The sequence below is a fragment of the Phragmites australis genome, chromosome 20 (assembly GCF_958298935.1).
Source record: "Phragmites australis chromosome 20, lpPhrAust1.1, whole genome shotgun sequence".
Lineage (NCBI taxonomy): Eukaryota > Viridiplantae > Streptophyta > Magnoliopsida > Poales > Poaceae > Phragmites > Phragmites australis.
In genome coordinates this window covers 3222274-3245579 of record NC_084940.1, presented here as the reverse complement: position 1 = coordinate 3245579, position 23306 = coordinate 3222274, and the positions used below count along the sequence as shown (strand labels likewise).

The 23306-nt window shown below is 43.4% G+C and overlaps 2 protein-coding genes across 4 annotated transcripts; both read right to left on the bottom strand.

Moving 5' to 3' along the window:
* Positions 1-6290: 6290 nt before the first annotated feature.
* On the bottom strand, positions 6291-8461 carry LOC133901934 (transcription factor BC1-like). 3 transcript variants are annotated; one of them, XM_062343482.1, is made up of 8 exons: positions 8020-8461; positions 7736-7885; positions 7542-7607; positions 7383-7451; positions 7218-7301; positions 6948-7100; positions 6701-6840; positions 6291-6564 (listed from the first exon to the last, which is right to left on the bottom strand). In XM_062343482.1, exons 1-7 carry the CDS (start codon positions 8263-8265, stop codon positions 6745-6747), a joined length of 864 nt encoding a protein of 287 aa, XP_062199466.1. In that variant the 5' UTR covers positions 8266-8461; the 3' UTR covers positions 6291-6564; positions 6701-6744. The 3 variants fall into 3 exon arrangements, with proteins under 3 accessions (XP_062199466.1, XP_062199463.1, XP_062199464.1); XM_062343479.1 differs by having other exon boundaries at positions 6948-7103; positions 8020-8460; XM_062343480.1 differs by having other exon boundaries at positions 6291-6561; positions 6948-7103; positions 8020-8460.
* Positions 8462-14030: 5569 nt separating this feature from the next.
* On the bottom strand, positions 14031-21736 carry LOC133901751 (ADP-ribosylation factor GTPase-activating protein AGD3-like). Its single transcript, XM_062343226.1, has 19 exons — positions 21325-21736; positions 20084-20160; positions 19783-19883; positions 19451-19521; positions 18933-18995; positions 18803-18847; positions 18369-18434; positions 18233-18280; positions 18047-18142; positions 17920-17961; positions 17266-17481; positions 17027-17158; positions 16703-16924; positions 16487-16573; positions 16074-16415; positions 15548-15690; positions 15368-15464; positions 14594-15075; positions 14031-14484 (listed from the first exon to the last, which is right to left on the bottom strand). Exons 1-19 carry the CDS (start codon positions 21367-21369, stop codon positions 14373-14375), a joined length of 2487 nt encoding a protein of 828 aa, XP_062199210.1. The 5' UTR covers positions 21370-21736; the 3' UTR covers positions 14031-14372.
* Positions 21737-23306: the final 1570 nt, after the last annotated feature.

Sequence of the window (23306 nt, the reverse complement as noted above, 5' to 3'; positions counted from 1 at the left end):
CTGGGGGATGTAGTCAGGGGAAAGAGAGTGTAGGGTGAACTGGGAAGAGGAAGGGGAAAGTGGTTCGATCGCTGTGAACCCTAGGTCTATCGGCCCATGTTATACCAGTCAATGTTGTCTGCGTGTAACAAGGGTTCATCTACGATATCAACCAATGGCATTTTAGCAGGTACACAACGCTATTCATCAAAGGGAGATGCATAGCTAACCTCTCCACCGCTGGCGTCCTATAGTGGATATCAAATTCGAACATATGCCAGATAGCCTCATGTGAAGATAAATAATGACAATCAATATACTCCTGAACCTCATCGACATCTTCATGTTGTATCTGTGCATCTAATGGATGGGCACCAAGACTGCTACTGATAACCTCATACATAGTGAGTGGGTACACTTATTGACATGATATCTGCAGATGTGTCGGCTGATTTCTTTATGTTTTCTGTAGGTGCAACGACTAACATGAGGTTAGAGATAAATAAACAACTTGTTCATTTATGTGTGACGTAGTTGATATTTCACTTAGAATGCTGTATTTGCAACTTAAAACTAAAAAATTAGATAAATTTTCATTATAATCATTTATAAACAACTTGCTCACATTAATTTTTGTATGAGGTAAATATTGTTTAACCATGCCCTTTTACTTGAGATGGCAAATAAATCTAACATAACCAATTGGTGCCCCGCAACAAAGCGCGGGCATCAGTTAGTTATTGTATGTGCATAATTTGCAAAAAAAAAAGTAGTTTACTTGCTTTTGTATGAGATTGTACATGGTTTATTGTATTCTAATTGATTTAAAAACAAGTACAGTGTTTTCTTTCCAACAGTCACCCGGGTCTAAAACCTAATTTCAAAAAATGTTCAAACTTCTTCTCTCTTAGACTAACCCAATTCGCTCCAGCCAATCCTAACTCCACCTCTCTCTCCTTATCTTCTACCTCCTCTCGCCTGTGCACGTCTTACACATACGCACGCATGATCGTGAAGCACGGAGCACGCCGTTTCCGCATCCGACCACCGCTGCCACATCGTCACCTCACCACCGCCCATGTCACTACGCCCCACTACCCACCTTTACCCCTCCTTTACTCACGCAGACCGCCGGTCACCGCACGCACCACAGCGGCGACGACCCATACGCGAGGCCCCTGCTCCCTCCTCCTGCCTATAAGATGCAACGCCAGGGAGCTCCCCGGCCATCCCAAAGCTCACCCAACTCCACTACCTTTCCATCGAGCCTCAGCCCTCCAGTTTCTCTCCCTTACCTCTCTTACAAAAAATTGGCCGCCAGGGCGATCTCCCTCTCCGACCACACCCTCGGCAAGGTGAGCAGCTGGTGAGAGCCTCCAAAAACTCTTACCCTCTCCTCTCTATTGAAATTTTTTTTACCCATCCTTTTTCTCACAGATGGCAGAAGAAGGATGGACCACCAGTTACTGCTTGAACAAGTAAGGTTTTCCCAAGCTCCTGTACACCGCTATGGTAAGACTTGGTATTCTGGACCACCCAGAATACGTGGGCAGAGAGTACGAAGAGTATGGCACAAAACGGTGCGAAGTGATCATCCATGTTGGAGCAAGTAAGGATTTCCCTTACATAAAGCCGTGGAGGGTGTCTACGACAGGGTTCCGATTCAAGGACACCTACCAGGCTATCGCTCGCAAGGCTTTGAGGTACCTGTGCCAGATATACGAGAAGGTCATCTGCCGTACACCCATGAGGTTCTTTCCACCCTTGGTAAGGAACCGCCAGTGGATGGCCCGGATGAAGACCCTGGAAGGACCCGAATTACGAGAAGATGACCCGGCTGTGGTGTTCATGTCCGGGTACTTGCTTGCCCTAGACGAGCAATACGACAAGCAGGCAACCAAGCTGAGAAAGTGCATCCACAGGGCGGAAAAAGCTGAGACGCAGATCAGGAAACTCGGCGTGCAACTTGCGGAGGCTAAGGCCCAAGCCACTGAAGCCCAGAGCCGTGAGGCCGCCGCGATTGAAGCCTTGCAACAGGTAGAGGACCGCCACACTCAGCAGCTAAAAGATGCCTACCTTGTCACTAGGGCCAAGAGAAGGACCCTTGCCTTGGAGGTCATAGAGTGCCCAATACTAGATGGAATCCCAGTTGCAACGATGGAAAAAGGCAAAAGGAAGTTCTTGGACGCCCCTCCAGCACCCCGCCTACAGAAGTCTCCCATGGGACTTCTGACACAGAGTCCACCGAGGAAGAAGAAATTCTCCCTCTGACTCATCCACCGCCAAAAGATGATGCTTTCCCTCTCATCCACTTAGAAGACCCTTCAACCTCAGAAGAATGATCTAATCAGCCACTCAGACACCTCAAGGAATGAAGCCACTCCAGTCCGAATTTAAAAGTCTAGAAGTAGTTCTAGCCAGCTCCCCATTACGCCCAAGGGAAGTGAAGGCTACTTCACTTTATGTATGTATACCCTCGCGTAAAGGGGATGTATCCGTATTGTAGTGAGTGTTCTTTCTACCTATAATGTAATCTATTGTGATAGCTATTGTGTTTCAAGACCTAAACCTGGCACTTTTTAAAAAAATGAACCAAACTAACAAACATCACTCCAAGTTGCTGCTCCCCGTCAAATTGTGGAACAACTTGGACTGCAGAAACAAAAAATAACATTTGAGGAAAGAGAGAACGGGATGTTTCATATAGAAGTGGACCTTGTTAACTGGATATCTATGGGATTTAGAGGCCCATGAGAATTCACAGGGAGGGCATCAATTTCTGCAAGCTGCTGGAAACTTTGGTCTGTGTGGAAGAAATTTCCATACGATGAGTTCAGACCTCGTATTTGGTTTCCTCCAAAATGTATGTTGGCATAACTATTTCATAGTGATTTCATAGAAAATCTGATAATCCGATCATTTGTTCGAAATAGACGCATAGGAACATTTTTCACGGGATTTTGTTCCAGTAAAATTTCTCTGAAATTCATATGAAATTAAATACTCCCGACGGCCTCCGAGCATAGTCACATTAGTCTCCTTTAGTTGCTCAATTTGATATGTTTTCTATGGTCTAAATTCAGGCTTCCCACCCTTTTACTGTGACCTTAGAGTGCCAACTTATATCGGTCTTTACAATAGCATCTGCGATAATGTCCTGTCATACTATAGCTTTATACCTTTCTGTGACATGATACAAACAAAAGTAGAATATTATATTTTGCTGCAATACCAGTTCACTCACCCGCAGCAAAGCGCGGGCATCAATGGCTAGTATATATAGTTGAGGGGTGGGGATCAATTGTAATAACTCAGTCACTCGCAATAATTATATCTATTTTTATTCTTCTTTATTTTTCTGTACATTAGAATAGTTTTAGGTTAGTCTTCTGCACATTAGAATAGTTTTAGGTTAGTCTTTTACAGCCCCGACCACTCCTTACCACAGTTTCACACCCAGACACATCGCCGCTGCCGACTCCTTACCACAGTTTCACACCCAGACACATCGCCGCTGCCGCCTGCCATTTGCACATTGCCGTTGGACGGAGCTGCTGGGAGCTAGCTAGCATGCATGCATGCATGCAGCTTGCAGCCAGCCAAGGCCCATGCATCCATCCCACTCCCACGGCTGGTAGGGTGCACGCCCATGGCGGCAGCGGCCCCGCCGGCCCACGGAGAGATCCCAATGTCCCACCCCACCTTGCCCAGCGCGGGATCGCCCGCCACCAACCCCACCTCCATCCCTCGCTGCCGCACGATCCGTGCTTGCGCAGGGCACGTCACATGCGCGTCCCTGCGAGCCCGGCCCCAGCCGCTGGCGGTCGCGCGCCTGTGCAAGTGTGCATGCGGCCGATGGGGCGCCAGCGAGCGATCGGGCAGGGGTGATCTGGAGATGCTTTCGGGATGTAGCTGCTGTGATCGGCTTGAGCCGGGCCGGACAGGACAGGACAGGACAGGACAGGACAGCGACGGGGATTGCACTGTTTGGGTATGGCCGATCCTTATCGACGTCGATCTCGACGGGACGCCGGCCGCGCGAGTCGATGGGTGATCGTTGCAGGGATTTGACCCAGGCTGGGCTGACCAGCGGCAGGCTGGAATGGGGGCCAGGAGACTGGAGGACTATCTGTCGAGACTCGATCACTCGATAGGCCTTTTCTCTTGAGCTGACAACCTAAAGCGACGCGGCGAATAAACGATTGGACAAACGAAAGCCCTACTAGAGTACCCTCCGGTAAATTTTTTTACAGTTGTCGGTATTGACACGGTCTCTAAAACGTAACTAGGTCACTACTTCCCTTTTTTCTATATTTTGTCGTTTTTTTTTGTTGCAATGAATTGAATTGGCCAACGATTGCTTTGTAGTACAGCCTTTGTGTAAATGCTTCTGAATTGATTCAGGTTACTATGCTTGCGGCAGCTGCCACACAGGAAACGTAATACGGCTTTAGCAGTGGCATCATTGTGCTGTACTACTACTAGATCGTTTTGACCATACCGTACTTAGTCCATAACGCTGAAACTTCCGCACAAATCTGCTGGCAGTAAAAACTGAGAAGAAACAGGGGGCCAGTGCAGCATGGAGTATCGTGCCTCCTTATTTCTTCACATGTGTTGTTCATCATGTCCATGCAGCATGCATATGTACAGCTTCATACACGGGTGGAGCTACTCCCAACTTAAGCCTGTGGGCTCTTCCCAAAAATGTCCTGTACACACATGCAAGAACTACTTAAAAGCGATTAAAAAATCAATACAAAACTGAAAGAAGGAATCGATCACTTAGAAATATGCAGCCAAATATTTGGGGTTGAAGCTAGCACTACATTGGCCACTACATGCATCAATATTAATGCATGCATGCATGCATTCATACATGTGAAGGGCACATGACCACCATACGTGTGCAATGCCCCCACAGAGTCAATCAGGCACTTGTAATCGAGGCAGGATCAAGAACAGAGCACTCGTGTTCCTTGTAATCGATCGGGCCCTGACACTCTCGGGGCGGCGACCACCCCAGGACACGGCCATGCATCGGCCCACGCGGCCGTGCCGGCTCGCTGCCCCCCGGCCCCGGCGCTCATGCATGCATGTCGGCCGCGCGCGCGCCATGCGCCCACGTCCCGTCGCGTCGCCATCCGACGCGCAACGGCCTCGATCACTTCGGCGTCCGTAGGGGGCTCGAGCTCGATCGACCCTGCCGTGCGTTAGCGTCACCGTGTGCGAGTGTCAGGATCGCTCGATCATTCCTAGCAAGCACCGGCCGGCGGGGCACGGTCGGAGGTCGCCGTCGCCGTCCGTCGTCGTCACCGACTCGACCGCCGTGTCGCGCGGTCGGGACGCCGACTCGACATTCTGGCTAGCGACCGTGTTGATTAGGGACTGATTGGACGGCCGTGGGGGTTATATGCATGTCGATCAGATGGGAACGCGAGATCGATCGACAGGAATTGTTTGCATCGATCAAAGTGGTACTGGACCACTACTTGTTTTGGGCATCGACAGTGCCTTGAAAATGCATTTTAGACCACTAATTTCTATCAAAATATATTTATAAAACCCAATAAAACTGTACAATTATGGAAGTACTTCTCAAACCAGATCTACAAATATCGACATATTTTTCGATTTTATGTCCAAAATCACAAGTATTTGTGACCAGATGCATTATTTCTCAATCAAATAATGAAGGCTCAAAGCTCGCTTATATCATACATAAGAAAATCAAAAGACAACTTCAGAGGCAGAGAAATCCCACAGCGTACCATTTGGGCCCTTCGTGATCACATTCTGCCAAAGAGTTTTTTCTTTTCACTGACCTTTCCGGTACTTTGTACTCATATTATCACCTCACGATCGATGCTCTCACCAAGAAGTTGGCACGGTGTTCATTTTTTTAACCTGAGCCATGGAATAATCCCTTTGTCATTCCAGTACAGACGCAAGGAACGACATGATGATTGTATTTGGTTTCTATTTCGTGAACAGATCAGTAATCGTGATTAAAGGCGTCAGGAGAAAATACCGGTGGATCAGCATAAACGGTGTGCATCTATTTGCATTTAGGATTATGCAAATTGCTCTTAAGGTACAACGCCAATCTGAAGCGGAATCAGAGCCAACTTATTGCCCATGCAGGGACCGGTACCCAATGGTACAGAGACATTTACTCCTCAAGATTAAGTACACAAGTTCTAGTAAGGGATTATAAAAAATTCAGTAGTACAAAAACCATTGTCCATTTTCAGTGCTGTAAATATTCAGAAGTGAAACTGAGACAGTTATTCAGAGTTGAGGCAGCAGAAATTACCCTTTGATATGAACAAATGATCTTTTCTTTTTCCAAGTAGAGTACAACGGCATGCAAGCCTTGGGAAGAGCCCCAATGCAATGCCTAACTGAGGTGAAACTAACAAAAACTTCAAATCTAACAGTAACACCATGGAAAATAAACTCTACTACAGCTAACCCTAGTTACTGCTCTCGTTATAACCACCAGACAAGGGGATGGATTAGGTCCGACATCACAAACTCATCTGGTGCCAGATTCTACCTCCATCACAGCATTATTTCCTCCTTCTAGATGCAAAAAAACAAGAAACAAAAAACCAGAATTATTTAAAATGAAATTCGAAAAAGATATATAAATTCTGCAGGATATAGTAAATTATCTTGGCACATAGCTAAAGATTTCCACTGAACGTTGCTGCATTACCTGTTGTCACTGTAGGATCCTTTACTGGCTTTCCTCCTCTCTTTCTACTGGAAAGAGCACATGTGGTTACTGAACATCACTTGATTGAACAGTTCTTGCCTTGGCTCACCTGCTGTTTGCACCATGTAACTGCCATTGTCCTGAAGATTATGAAGACGCAGACGGGTCAGCCTCAGCTGAAGGCACAGTGCATTGGAACTGGATCCTGAATAATCATGTGGTAGAGGGAAAGGAAGAGAAGCCAAACCTGAGGGGAAGAGATGCCGCCGCCGCCGCCGTGAACCTCGTAGGATGATGGAGAGGAGGTGGAGGTGTTTGGGTCCATGACAGCTTGAGATGGAGCTCTGTTCAGGACAGAGGGAAACATTGCAAGCGCCTCTTGGTGGAGCATTCCTTCGATCTTCTGAAACAAGAGGATCGGCAGTTATGACACTGTGAACACTTTGATAAGAGGGGAAGAAAAAGAGATAGCAAAATATATGGTTTATAGGAGCAAAGATTTTGAGATGTTGCGTACCTGAGTGTGGTCACTGAAGGCATCACTGTCCATGCCAAAACCATACAGCACTGGGCTCAGGGAAGCAATCCTCATGGAAAGGAACTGCATCACAGGCAAATAACAATCTATAAATTCTCAATATCTGTAATCTAGTCTAGATTTTTTCCTGGCCATGTTTATTACCTCAACTTGGTTCTGCAAGGACTGCACATAGTTGATGATCTCATCCAGAATGAGGGCTTTCCCAGTAACCTAGAGTAAAGGGCATATTTTTCCCTCTGAAAATTAGTACCATGCAATAAGTTTTAAAGAGAAATTATGTTAGCATTTAACAAAATTAACCTTGTCACAACCAGGGACCAGGGTTTGCAGCACCCTCATCCTCTCACTGATTCTCTCCCTCCTCACCTGAAGAAAATGACACAAAAGATGAGGAAAAGGGAGGCCCAAACAACCAAGCTAAGGTACACAAGCTACAACAGCAATAAAATGATGGTGAATTTGGCAATTTGCAGGCAATGGTGTAAGCCCAGTACCCTCTCTGCAAGGCTGTGGCTGTCTGTTGCTTGCCCTCTCCTTGCCCTGACATGGATGTATCCCTTGGGTGCCTCCTCCTCATCTACCTCCTTGCTGTGTCTCTCTCTTCTCCCTCTCCTCTTTCTGTTACTCTCCTTGGAGTTTGAGTCCTAGTTGTTCAACCACACAAGATCAGCAAACTTCATGATGAAATTTATCTCTAAAAAGAAATAAAATTTTCTGTTTAAAAAGCTATCAAACATGTTCGAGTGTTAAATACTTAAATGTAATAATATTACACTACCTTGGACTGAACAGAGCTGAGGTTGGTGCCGTCTTCTGTGGGTTTCCTCTTCCTGTCCACAGAAGCAGTGCCTTGTGGCGAGGTGTCAAGAACCACAGATGAGGTCTCCAGCGAGGCATCTTCAGGGGTGGCTGATACTGAATCTGCTGTGGCTGCCCCATGGCAGAACAAGAATCTTGCCATGCTGTGAGAGGCATTGGTGAGGTCATGCTCCATCTGCTGTGGGAGGTGTGAGAACCCTGCCATTGGTCAACAGATTTGTGCAGCTGCTAGGCTACTAGTTCCTGTGTTGATGCTTTTCAGTGTGGTTTTCTTGGCAAGGAGTTCAGAAGCAACAAGTTTGGGTTCATTGGTGACCTTTTCATTGGTTTATATATAAGCTGGGGAGGGCAAATGAATGAGAGAGAGAGTAGAGAAAGAGAAAGAGAGATGATAAGACCAAATCATTACATCTCTATTAATGGATAAGTTGGCAGTGGTAAGAAAGGGCCCCGGTGTCTCTTGTAGTAGTAGGATGAAATAATTAGAGAAATGTTCATCAGAACATATCGATAAGGGTAGGGCCTTCTTCCCTTTCTCTTCTATTTGATGGTCAAGTTGTGTGCAAGAATATTGTTTTCCCACTCTGGCAGCAGCTGTTTGTGCATAAGAAATAGTGTTTGTAAAGATAGCTAAAGTCCATAAAAAATTTATGCTCACTAGCTAACATGCAGTGCTAAGCATTCTTCATGAGCTTGAATCTGTCATCAGTAAGTCGATTTTATGAAATTTTGTGAAACAAAAGGGTAGAACAACAATTCACATGTAGTATGTGGCCCTGGATATCAATTGAAACCTAAAACATCATGAGATAGCAGTCTGAGGTAAGGGCTGCCCTTTCTGGTGTCTGAGTTTCTTCAGTTTCCTGCAACATCACCTATAGAGTAGCTGCGTCATTAATAACTGCAAGAAGAAAAAATCATCTGACAGTAAATAATAATTACAGCCAGAGAGTGTTATGTATCACAGATTTTCCTGACAGTAGTCAAAAGGTGCTTTTGAGTGACTGCATGCCTTTGCACGTATTACAGCCGCAGAGTGTTATGTATCACAGATTTTCCTGACAGATTTTTCTGAAACGCTGACTATGTACTGTACTGTGCGAATGTTAAGAGCTCGATGGCTACGTGCGTGCATGCGTTGGTAGCTCATCAGTTACTGACCTGCAATTAATCAAGCTCCCACGAACTGTAAGGACCGATCTTTCTGAACGTACGTACGCGCCTCGTTTCTGAATTCTACGGACGCGCCGTACGCACGTATGTGTAGCTCAGGTAGGCGTAGGAACTGTGTATTATGGTCATAGCTTCTTAGCAGCTGGTACATGCATGTTACCTGCATGCATTTGAGCAGTGGGCCAGCGTGAAAGGATCCGTGATATCTTAAAAGTAGGATTAACTATGATATTTAAAATTAATTGGTTGTAAAATTTTCTTAACATAAACTTATATCAATTTTTATCTAATTATACTTTAGTTTTATCTAATGTGTCTATTCTATCATTCAAAAGGTTTGCAACTTATAGCTAAATGTAAGTTGCAAGTCTGTAATTGCGGAAACGTAAAGATGATAAAAAAAGCAAACTCGGTATAAGGGGTTTTATCATGTGGTATCAATAGCATAAACGATACCTTATTTCACGTTGAAGCAGCCACATAAGATATAGCTCTCAGACGGCACCCGATCACGGACCTAGAGCCACTTAGACCTCAAGTAAGTTGAGCCACTAAGCTACCAAGTCAATGCCTCACCATAAACCTCTCTTCCGGTCACTTACCGTCGTTTTCACTTCAGAGCTTGAGCCACCAAAGTAAGGGTCTTTGCGTCTCCGTATAAGCGTCTTATCGCCGTACCACACCAAATCGAATGGTCAACAAGCATGAGCCACCAAGGCTCACGATCCCGACAAGTCACCAAGACTACAAAGTACCAGCTCACTACTTGGTACAGTGTAGGATCTCTCATTGATCTCCTCTCTAGCAGTAACAGCTAGCAACACTCTCTCTATACCTATGAACACTAATCATTCCCTAGTTTTGTGCTTAATTACCTTAGATGACCACTTTTAGCACTTTGGTGGCTTAGATATCTTCTCATGTGTATGAGCTTCCCTGGACTCCAGCGTCGTAAAATGGCCGAGTGGGGGGGGGTATTTATAGTCCCAAACCCGTGCACTAGCCGTTGCTAGAACAGTCATAATAGACTGTGAACACCGGATAATTCGACGTTAATAACAATACAAAGACTGGACCATCTAGTGTATATAGCAGTAGAAAACTAGCTGTTGGAACTCTACTCAAACTCATTATGAACACCAGATATTCTGGTCCACATTAGAGTAGTCACCTAGGCTATAGCTCCCGGACAGTACCCGGTCATGGCCCTTGAGCCACTTAGGCCTCATGTAGGTTGAGCCAACAAGCCACCAAGACAAATTCTCACCACAAACCTCTCTTTCGATCACTTAGCGTCGTCTTCACTTCGGAGCTTGAGCCACCAAGGCAAGGATCTTCGCGTCCCCGTACAAGTATCTTGTTACCGCTCCACAGCAAGTCGGGGGGTCAACAAGCATGAGCCACCAAGGCTCACAGTGTCGACGAGTAATCAAGATTGCAAGGTGCCGGTGTACCACTTGATACAATATAGGATCTCTCTTTGACCTTCTCTCTAGGCAGCAATACTTAGCAACAACTCTCTCTAGACCTATTAGCACTAATCACTCCTTAATCCTATGTTTAATTACTTTATATGATCACTTTTAATACTTTGTTGGCTTGGATATCTTCTCAAATGTCTATGAGCTTCTATAAACTCTAACGCCCTCAAATGACCGAGTGGGAGAGGGTATTTATAGCCTCAAATCCGCGCACTAGACGTTGCTCTAATGATCATAAGAGACTGTGAACACCGGATAATCCGGCGTTAACAACAGTACAAGTACCGGACCATCTGGTGTGTACAAAAGTAGAAAACTAGCCGTTGAAACCCCACTCAAACTCATTGTGAACACCGGTTATTGCGGTGTAACCTTGAACTCTATCATCGGACCATCCGATGTTTATATGTCAGCCGATCGAGCCACTTCTTCTATATTGTTCATTGTCCATTATGTAGACCTTTGATCACTGGACCATCTGACGTGTACAACCATGCCAAACTACCCGTTGAGACCTTCTCTTGGAAAATGCTCCGATGCAACCACCCAGTGTGTACACCTCCAAGCACCGGACCGGACCATCCAGTATGTACAACTTCTCTCTCCACTGAAAACCTTCTGAAAAATGCTCCAGCCAAGGCTCCGGTGTACACAACATTCTAGTACCGGACCGTACAGTGAGTTCATCCTTCTTCTTCTAAAAACTACATTTCTGCTGTAAACACACTCAGGTATTCATACCACTCTAACATCGGACCATCCGGTGTGTTGTTTCTGAAAAGCTTCTTCTAAACCAAGAACACTTCGGTGTGTACAACAATCTAAGCACCAGACTATCCAGTGAGTACAATTTCCTCTGAACTCGTTCAATTCAAACTTTCTTGAGTTCGGTTTAGATGGTTTCTTCATATATTGCATCTATGAGACCTACTAAAGTATATTCTTGATAAACATGTTAGTCATATTGATTATATTGTCATTAATCATCAAAACCACATATATGTCATAAAAGGGTCATGTTCGCTACGCATTGAGATATCAAAAGGTTCATGATCAGTTCTACATCGGCAAGAACACCCTGTGATGGTTACTATGACATGTACGCAACTGGAGCAGATGACTAGAAAGCTCTTTACGCGGTTTGGATAGTAGCTTACTCTCCGTATTCAAGCCTAAACATAATAACCTCTGCAGAGGGGATGTGTTTCATCTTATTAGTTTTTTTTTTTTTTTTTTTTTGTCTCTTGTAACATTCTAGTTTATACTCTAATATGAACTACATGAAAAAAATTAAAAAGAAGTCCATTAATTTTAATAATACTTTTATACTTATACATAAAATATAATATAATTAAAAAATATGTGCAAACCACCTAAAAAATATACATACCACTTAAATAATTTTATATAATCACATGCACTGTATACATATCATTTATTACATGAGATACTCCATGTGTTATAGAATACGTATGTGAAAGTACATACTCATATATATATATATATATATATATATATATATATATATATATATATATATATATATATATATATATATATATATATTCTCTAGTTTGGAAGACTTCTGATGACCGAGCTAGATTGTCAATTCAAATGAAGTGCAGTGCCACGAGAGAGAAGTGACGAAGAAATCAAATAAAAACCTACGACTGCCTCACCAGCGGCGTCCAAGGGGAGGACGACAACTCGCCTTTAGCACGAATCTCGTCAATCAAACAGTGAAAATTAGCAAATTTTCAGTAGCAATGATTTAGCAAATGTAAAGGGAAAAAAAGGCACAGCCAGGGGCGGATCAGGGGGCTAGGGGGCTCCAAGTCTCCAACCGTCCTACTACTTTGCAGCCAATGAAAACCCTCCTTAGCTCTTAACAATTCTTTGTTATGGATGAGGAAGAGAAAGTAGAAAAGATAGAAGAAAAAGAAAAAAAATGAGAAAGAGAAAGGAGAATAGATAGTCCCGCTACCTGGGGCTCGTTTGCATCCGCCAATGGGCATAGCATGTATGAGCTGACAATGAGCACGCAACACTAAGCTGTAGGGGCCATGCATGTAGGCCTCACTGGGCGCTTGGTGCTAGCGATTGTCATCTAGTTAACAGCTGCCAAATTCATCAGATAGAACACATACCGAAAGGTGTGCACTGCTTGATGTTCGATTGATCATTGATTGTCCATATATACCGTACTGGCAGGACGAGTACTTCGTCTCAGTCCGTAGACCTTAGACCTTGCATGTACCATATCGCCACTGGTTAATGTTCTTCGCTGCACATTGCACTTCCATAATAGTTTGACCTGTGACGCTCGTGTATCTCTCTTTCTAACTCTCGCTGTACGTACGTACGGTACATTAGCTGCAAAAAATCTAGGCATGCATGTACGTACCACTCGTACGTCCATCAATGCTAGCCTGGTAGAGAGGATATGCAGCATGCTGTACGAGTTCCAGCATGAACAAAGTCAATGCTAGGAGAAATAAAAATAAAAATCCACACTTGTTCTTTCCTCAGTTTTTTTTTTCGAGGGTTGCATTTGCCAATTGGTTTGCATGGTCATCCTTAAGCAGTCCAAACTGCAACACCCCCGACCCTCACAGAAAAATCTTGTAATGGCCATCAATGTGTTTCCAGTTTTCACGCTCCACAGGCGCTGTTGGACAAAGCCATCGGTTGGCAGCTCCATCGATCTGATACGCCATGCCCGTGCAGCCTTGTATTCTTCCAAGCCCAAGCATGCATGGATAGTCCGGCAAGGCTCTGCTTGGCTCATGCACGCATGCAGCTCCAGATTCCAAGTGGCTGACAAGCTGAGCAGCGCCTTGTTCCTTTGCAATTAACTTCGGCATTGACAACTGGGACGCTGAACGCCTGCTCGTGACACGTACTACGGCGCATCGGCGTAAGATTCAATTTCCCTGGGCCGTGAAGGCGACGTCTGATCGGCGATGGACATGGACTTGTTCTCGGAGGGAGATTTGCATGCAGCAGGATTCTGAGCTCTGTTGTCACTTGTCATCTACAGCCATTGGCCGCAACCGGTGCAGTGTAGCCAAGAAAACACGGTAGCACAGCATGATTGGAGGTGTCGGCATGTGGGCATATCGGGTGCAACTATGTTGTGGTATTCTCTCGCTCATCAGATTCAGAGCAACTTCCTGTTCAGCAACATGGAGAACGGCAGAGTGAAGACATCAGAAACAGTAGTCTTGAGCAGAAGGTTTTCAGATTTTTGTATCTGGTCGCTCTGGACAGCCCAATTTCCAGATAATGCACTCACAAGTAGCATCAAAATGACACATTTCTCACCAATCTAATGCTTCCATAAATTATGATGATACATCGCTATATATACATCTGTCATAAGAACAGCAGTCACTTCCCAATGTACAAACTTACAGCGCATCATCAGCAAACAAAATCCAAAAGCTTGCAAACTGCAATCACGATAAATAGGGATCACTTAATCTAAACCGAGGAGCCACATTGCAGCTCCAGAAAACCTTCTCTCTCTCTCTCTCTTGGAAACGAACCGAGATCATCGGCTAAGACATACTTGGAGCTGTGCTGGTTGACTGCAGCAGGAGGGGCACATGCTATCGCTAAACTGAAGATCTGATTATCTGACTAGCTACTGGATCACCTACCTGGGTCCTAACAAAACAAGAATCTCTTCATCGTCTATAGTTCCACTGTCAATTGCATACTGTAATGCTGTTCTACCATCTTGGTCTGTGGCTTGCGAATCAGCCCCCCTGTATAGAGAAGTCAAGCAACTATAATTAGATCTCAACATATCCGTAATTTCTTAAACTTTCCAAATTTTCAGTAAAGATATAGCCCGCAATGGTAGTATATGCTTACCTGGAAAGCAGCAGCTTGGCGTACGCATGCTTTCCTTTCATAATGCTGTGATGAAGTGGTGTTCGACCTCTTGAATCTGTAGAGTTTACATTGGCACCATACTGCATGAGTAGCTCAACCATGCCCACATCCGCAACGCGGCATGCTAGATGAAGCAAAGATAATCCCTCAACACAGTCATCCAACTCGTCTATGCGTGCCCTTGTGTCAGCAGGAGAAATCTTCTCAAGCGAATCGACATCAAAACATCTAGAACTTCCATCTGATGGCAGAGCTGGTTGCTCTTGTAGAAGCAGTGCTTTTCCAAGAGTCAGAGCCGAATTAAATGATGTCTGCCCATAAGTAAAATTTACATCCGCATTTGACCCCACAATCAGACTGTACACCCCCTTCTTATTGTTTGAACATACATTATCCCACATCTGTTGTGCTAGCTGATTCTCATCCATACTATGTTTTTGCACAAAATCCTTTTCAGCGTACTGGAATATTTAATAATAATAATAAACATCAGCTAAGCATACTTGAAAAGAATTAAGATGCACACTCAACCAATTTCTTGCTTTTCAGCATAGACAGTTAATGAGGCATTACACATTATGGCCAATGCAACAATGCAACACACTTCAGGTTTCATGGACATTTGCTAAGAACAATTCTAATCAATAGAGAAAATAGTTTATTATTCATGAAAACGTAATCTTATTTCTGATTAATGATTGTTGTATGTTGACAAAGTATAATAGACAGAAGCAACAGACGAACTATAAGTACCTTGGCGTGAATAAATTTCTCCTTCACAGCAATAGGATCAGATTGTTTAGGCTTGCTGACTACAAGGTTATGTGATGCGTTTTCTAATCCATCAGCTCTGCAGAATAGTAAACTTGTAAGTTAACTGCAAAATAATAAAAGGATGGCGATTCTTTAACTTATGTATTTTTACTTTATTACCTTGAAATATCACCATGGTCAACACAGCTTGATGAAGGTAACATTTCTTCCCAGACAGTGTTGGCAAAAGTGTTGCCTAATGACTGAAAGAGATTGATTACGGATGGCTCCCAAACCCTGACATCAAGTGTCAGAGATCTTACCTGCCAATACAAGGTAAAGTTCAGTCCCCTAGTCACATTAAAGATGATATCAATCAAAACATAGCAAATCTAAAATGGTATAAGTTGTTACAAAGCTGTTAGATAAATGTGTCCACGAGAATCAAAATGTTCTAAATATCTGCGAATAATGTAGACATAAATATTATCCTAAAGTTTCATCACGTCCCTAAGAATTTATTACAGATGTAACTATTACCACCTAGTGTCTTGTTGGCACAAAGCACATGGGATCATGCAGGTACAAATGTACCATTACAGACCCCCAACAAGAATCAGAACAAAGAATCACAAAAATTCTATACTCTACAGTTGTGTGATGGAATTTTTGCACATGCAAATTGCAGAGAATATTGCTTGTTTACCTTAGATATATGCACACCAAGGTTTCTGTGTACCCCAGAACACTCTATGCATAGAAGAACTCCGAGGTTTAGGGATGCCCAATCAGGCTCTGCAGCACCACAATCAGCACAAATATTATTGCCAACCACTTTCCTAAGCAAGTCAATTGGCTTATCAGGTTTCATGCTGGTTCGGTGATGCTGTGTAACTCTAGCAGAATGCTCAAAATAACCACTTCCTGAGTTCTTTTCCAGCATGCAATCTTCACTTATAGAATGTTCAAGTTCTGTTGAGCTACTGAAAGAACTACTTTCACTGGCAGTTTGATGATGGCCACTGCCCTTGGGGCTCAGCAGAAGACGCTGTAAAGAAAATTTAGGTGTCATGCAAATCAAATCTGGAAGTGATAAAACCTAAGTCAATCATCACTAACCCGTTCTGGGGATTGGGAGCTCAGTAAAGAAGCAATGACGCCAGTAATTTTTTCAATCCAATCCATCTGATCCATTGTACTCTCTGCCTGCACAAGTATAGGTGCATGTCACTAGATAGGAAGCAACTTGGCAACTATGGCTGTTAAACAACTTCCTACAGCAATGTCTCTTGACTAAAGAAAACAAGGAAACAGTTGTCTGCTTAAGCTTCATACCTGCAATGTGTAGTTCTTTGTGGGAGAGATTATTCTGAAGCAGAACCGTAGATCTGATTGGTCTGCATCAACTTTAATGGTTGATGTTAGCAAGTTTACAGTATGACGTGCAACAGATTTCTCATCATGTACGCCTCCATGATAATGAGAAGAGAACCATCTGCTGAGCAACCCAGAACCATGTTCGGAAGGAGTGCTACTTCTTTGGTTAGAATAACCACTCTGCAAAAAAAATGGAAAATGGTAAATATTATGAACCGAACCACGACCTAAGCATGTATCACGTCAGAGTGAGTATTTGAAAAGTGTTATGGGGGAACCTACAGATGGTCTACTATTCTGCTTGCGATAATAGTATAACATTCCTCGACTATCGAGGACAAAGAACCTCCTTTTCCAGTCACCTCTCAAGTTTGAAGATCTCTTTGAGAGATAGCCTTGCCGAATGGTCTGAACCTGAAAGTAAGTACTTACTTTTCAATATAACTAGAATTTTCCTAGTAGAAATTACACCACAGTGCATGCTTGAATATTAAGTTCCAAGTCAAACCACAATGTCTTACCTTGCCCTTTGAAGCTGATTGCATCACTGCATCGATCATCTTATGTGAACTTCTACCGATTGCTTGTATTCCATCACCATTAGGGGAGTCATTTATCCCATTTGGTGACCACCGACTTTCCCGATCAATTTGCCTTTTGAATTCTTGCATCCTCTCAATAAGAGCCGCTTGCTCATAGTTAGACCTTTCTCTTGATTGCTGAGCATAAGCAAGAACCTGCAAAAAGCAAGGGGGAAAAACATGATGTGTTAAAAGAAATGACCATTGTCAGCTTTAAAAAATGAGGGGGAAAGCGCAGCTCTATGAATAACTATAGAATTCAATAACCAAGGGTGCTACATTGTACCTAATCAAACCATGAACAAACAACCACATGACCAAACAATGAAAGGACTTAAGCTGAAGCAAATGGAGCAGAACAATCTAACACCCAAATTGCTAGGACTGCAAGGTCTAAAGAAATCAATATCTTGCTGAACAAGAAGTCAGTCACATTTGGTATAGAAGGCAAGGATAATTGATCATCAGTGACAGAAAGTGTTGGTGCCTTGATTATCCAGGATCGCCTCAACAAGGTCAATAAATTGTATGAAGCATTCAATTATGCACCAGAAACATGGAAAGAAAGGCCATGGGCCATGACGAAAGAGTTACTTGATTGATATATGGTTCCATCTGATGTAGCAGTTCATATCCCTGAATAAATAGCAACAGAGGAAACTTGAATCATGTTTGTACGTAACCAAGGAATGTCAAGATGAAAATAATGACTAGACTGTACTTGTTTGAAATAACGAAGATGTGCATCCATTGTCCCACTAACAGCCTCCAAAAATTCAAATCTTTTCTTTGCCTCGATATTTGAAAGTGCAGTTACCTGGATATTAACACAGGTAAAACAAACAAAGGGATGTCAACTATGTAAATACAGAAACCAGAATAGTGACAGGGGAAACAGTGAATGTACCAGGTTGAAACGAGCTTGCTCAAATGAAGATCTGGCGCTGTGGAGCTCCTGATAATGTCACATACAAGTCAGTAGCAGGAAGTAACCCTATCTTTGAAAAGATGTTCAATAAAATCAAATTAAGAAAAGAACTTACATCCTCTACTGCAGTTGCTACGTCTGTCCTTGTACCTTTCTTCAAGGATAAGTACTTCTCACGAGCCTGGTTAATAAGAAAGACAAGCAGAAGTCAATAACAGACTTTCTAGAAATCAACTTAACTTTGGTTTAAAATGCATCGCCAAGTGAAATGTTAAGCTTGATAGCAGTATGGCACACAGCCGAAAGAAAACAAAGCTACAAACTCAGTGCTACAGTGCAGTAAATTTAGGCCACACATAACAAACGGCGGACTCTGTTTATCAGATACTTTCTGACTCCAGTGCAAGTTGGCTATTCTGTTGGCAGGTAAAGGAAAATAAGGGAAATCGAACCCTTCATCATTTCAACCACAATATGTGCTTCTACAAGATTAGAACTTCCGAAATCTGTTTGTATTGCCATTTTGAAATAGCATCAAAACAGTATTACCTGGTCATAAAGAAGGCTAGCCTTGTCAAAATGCTTCCGAGCATCCTGCACGAATATTATCATATTAACACCATATAAAATTCCAAGTGTGGATTTTACAGATGTAATGCTGACAGAATGATTCCAATACCTTCATTTCATGCAAATCAATGTCCACAAACTGAACCAACTTGTCATTTAGCATATGCTCAACCTATCAGAACAGTATATCAGTAGTTACACCACCTAAGCTGGAAGTATAATGCAAGTTTATGGCACCTAATAAAATGAGACTAGTTCCATTCCCAGTAATGAATACAACTACATCAATGATTTATTTTTTTTCAATGCGAGAGTGAGAGCCATGGTAATGATCTAGATATGCCCTTCACAGTATCAGTATCCTCACTAAAGATAACACCATTAGGCAGATTGGCATGAGCGCAGAAGAACCAAGACAAGTCTAACTAAATAGCAGGAATTGGAGGGCCAAGAATGACCGCATAAATGAATATAACCATGTAACTATAAAAATAACTGATTTAATGTAGAATCGGAGGGCTAAGTAGATGAGACTAACTAGGAATCAATATCTGGAAGAATGATGACTGATAAAAACATTCTAGATGAAAGAATGACTCCATAGTAATGTGCATATGAATGCTCTACCTGGGAGCGCAATACTTCCTTGTACGTTCCAATTTCTCTCAGGGCAATTGTAAACTTGGTCATCACAGGCCCTGGAAAAGGGGTAAATGTCATACTTTACGAGAGATTCGAAAATTTTGGAAAGCAAAAAGGGGAAAACAAACAAAATTGCTGAAAAAAGGTATCTAGTGAAGACTGTGGTATCTTGTAGTTTCAGGTGCCACAAACAAATTATCCAGTTCCAAAAATCATCAAAACAAAAGGAATAATGCATGCTTGTATTACAAAATAGAAGAGACCATAATTAAAAAAAAGCTAAATACGTGTATTCGAATGAGAACTACACCGCTAACCTCCAAAGGCAACACTGATGGGATCATTATGACCCCCACCAAATGACTCAAGTGAACTTGCGAATGCAATATCTCCATCATATGCTTCCCCTAAACCTTCCCTGTAAAGGAGAAAGGAAATGCTTTTATCCTAGATAACCACACACGAGGACAAATTAAGCAGGACAGACAGGTTCGAGAAAGATTGTTAACTATAACCCAATTCAAATTGTCCAATAGAATTCACAAATCAAAGGGAGCAGGAACTTTCAGGTTTAATAAGTTCATTAACTACTTAAGGGAGACGCAGATGATTACTTACGTGTATTTCCGGCAACCTTTGTGAAACTTCAAACATCTCTCTCTCAGCAATTCAGCACCTTCTTCAAGTGATTGTATCTATTAGTGCAAGGAGAACTATTTAAACAGTGTTGATGGACTAAAAAAAGCAACTATTTTATTTTAGTGAATCGCAAGACAGCCAACAGATTTAAAAAGGTTAGAATGACACAAAATTTCACTGAGTCTATACGTTCCACACAGATATGAATAATCTATAATAAGAAGACATGTAAATGCTACACACAGATATGAAATAAGCAATAATAAGACATGAATTAAATCATAGGGACCTCCTTTGGCCGAATTGGCAAATCTATATATCTTATAGAGGAACTACACACTAACTGAAATTAATCCCTTTAAAACTCAATCCTCAGCAGGCCACATCACTCCAAATTCAGCACTGTCCAATCATTAGCATTTAGCTCTAAGCCTGATCTGTCCGTCCACCTCCCTCACCTGGTCACCCCATCAACGTCTCCGGCAACCACTTCCTGATTCCCCAACTAAGGCGTAGTATTCAAACGGACCTCCATCGGGCCTGCCACAGGTTTTGATTCCCTAACACCAATGGCATCTGAGGCAACGTTTATTCCTCATACCCCTTCCATAAGAAAAGCCAGTCCGTTTTGTCTACAGACATGACAATTCTAAACCACAAATTATACAATCTGCTACTGACAAATAAGTCAAAGCATCCCAAAAATGTTCACCAAATTATCAAAATTCCTTCCAAATTTACACATAGACGCTATTCCAATCGCATCAAAACAAAATAACAAACTACAAGACACATGCACAAAAGAAATTAGCATCTAAAAGAACACAACATCTATAATCGACTCAATTTGAAACATGCCAAAATGCAAAGCTTTGACCACAGTTCGCATCAGAACACACTAATGACACTAGACACACCCGTGAAACCATCAGAACAGGCCAGGGAAACGAATATGAAACATCAAGCCTGCAGACCCTGCACTATCAATTTAAGATGATCCACGACGAAATCACACTGTATAGGATCAGACTCTCCCACCCATTCTCATCAGGACAACCCAAAAATAAGGACAGATCCAAGCAACCACCCTCAGTCCAATCCGGGAGCCAGCAGAGCCAAGCATTGCACCGAAAGCCACAACCTTTCTCGCTCCCACTCGCCTCCCTCCACTAAACAGGATTCCCAAACCGCATAATCCGAGATCCAGCGTGTCCCCTCACCTGCTTCCTGAACATGGGCGAGTCATCGAGCCTGCTGAAATACATGGTTGCCTCCGCCAGTCCGCCTCCGCCGCCGCGGCCACTTATTCACCCCCCACGGCCACACTGCCTCCTACCACCTCATCAAACACCGCGCCACCGCGGCCTCCGCGAAACCTCACTCGCCGGAGACCCGCGGCGCAGCCACCGCAACCACCACCACCTCCTCCTCCTCCTCTGAGAGACACACCTCCTACTCCTCCGGCCGCCGTGTACGACGCCGGCAGAGGCGCCCACCGCCGTATCCCGCCGGCGAAGCTCGCAGCGAAACCCTAGACGGCCGCCGGAATCGGCGAAATGGCGGCGATTCGCGTGGGGGTGGAGAGGAATCGAATGGCTCGGAGGGGGGGACACGCAGGGAGAGAGAGGAGAAAAGTGGGGGTGGAAATAACGGTGCGCTTTTTAATTAGGCGTAATTGCTATTATTATTTCCTGTTCCAGGGTTAATTAAGAGGGAGTGAGGGATTAGGCGCTAATCGTGTGGGGAGGGCGTGGTAGACCCGGTCTATCGTGGTGTTGAAGATCTGGGGCCCGGTTTCAGAGACGGTGCAGGGAGTCATGGGGTTGGGGTTGGGGTTGGGGTTGGGTTAGGACGGGCGGGTCACCTACCGGTGAGTGAACGGGTTACTTGCCCTTTGATTGCCCATGTGTGCCCGCGCGTCTTTTCCATTTCTTTCTTTAGGAAAAAAAAAAGATAAGGCTATGTTTGACATAGCGCTAGTTTAATAAAATGAGCTTGGCATTCTCAGCTTAAAAATTTATGGAAATGCTAAGATTCATACGTACAAGCGAAACGTTCTCTTCAGACGCTACGTGGCTTATTCTCATTCACGCAAGTTCCAACTAACTCGTTCTCAACTTGCTCTCGTAACTCCCTCCAGCTTCACTTGGCTTCATTCCCTGTAGCCCCGCATGCTGCACGTGCTGGTCGCATGATCACCCTCTTGCTCGTTAGTATCTCGCGCTGCTCAAGCTTCCATCCTCTTGCTCACTCTTGCCTTAGGAGGTCACGATTGGAGCTACGAGTGGTTGATTTGAGCTTGCGATTGAAGCCTCGGAGGTCACGATTGGAGCATGGGAGACCACCAACCTGCCTTGCGAGGCTATGAGTGGAGCTTTGCGTGGATCACTTTGCTTCCAAGTGTGTATTGAGATCTCCGGTTTTGTTTCCTCTATCTCCCTTTTTGCTAATTGTGTCATATTTTCTCCATGTCTGATGAGATCTCATTCTATTTGTTGCAGCCCTTCCTTTGTTTGTCGTGTGTGTCTCTTAACAAGATGTGTTCAACAGGTGAGTTTCGATATTATGATAATTCTTTTGATTTGCTGTAAGATTAAATCCGAAATATTGGAGTTACTTTCATTTGTTCTTTGATATTATTCGCATGATTCAGGTCAAGAACGATTAGAATATTTGCAGTATAAAATTTGCGTTGCAACATTTTGATTCAATGTGTGCAACAATCGGAAACAACTTTTGCAACATGAAGTGTTAGGATGTTGCAATTGGATTAGCTTCTTTTGATGTTGTATCAGGTGATTTGGGATGTTGCAATGTTTATTTTGAGATGTTGCAGTAGCAATTTTTGAATGTTGTAATTGTTTAGGGTGATTGATATATTTAGGAGGTAAGAAACTCGATTTACAGTATCTAGGACCCTTTGCATGTCATTTTTCAGTGCAATTGCGGAAGGAGTCGAGCTCACTTACGATCTCTTACGTGAGCTCAAGGTCGAGTGACGACATGGGGTTTTGCCCGAAAATGTTACGTGCAACATGACGGGATATTATGGTGGAATTTTTTCTCTCAGAATCATATGCATACACTGAGCTACTTTGGTGCTTTTTATGTTGCAAACGTTGACTTTAGATGTTGTAACAGACCGTTGAAGCGTCCGATCCATCAGGCGTCCAGTCGCTAGCAGCTCGCTTGTTATGGAGCT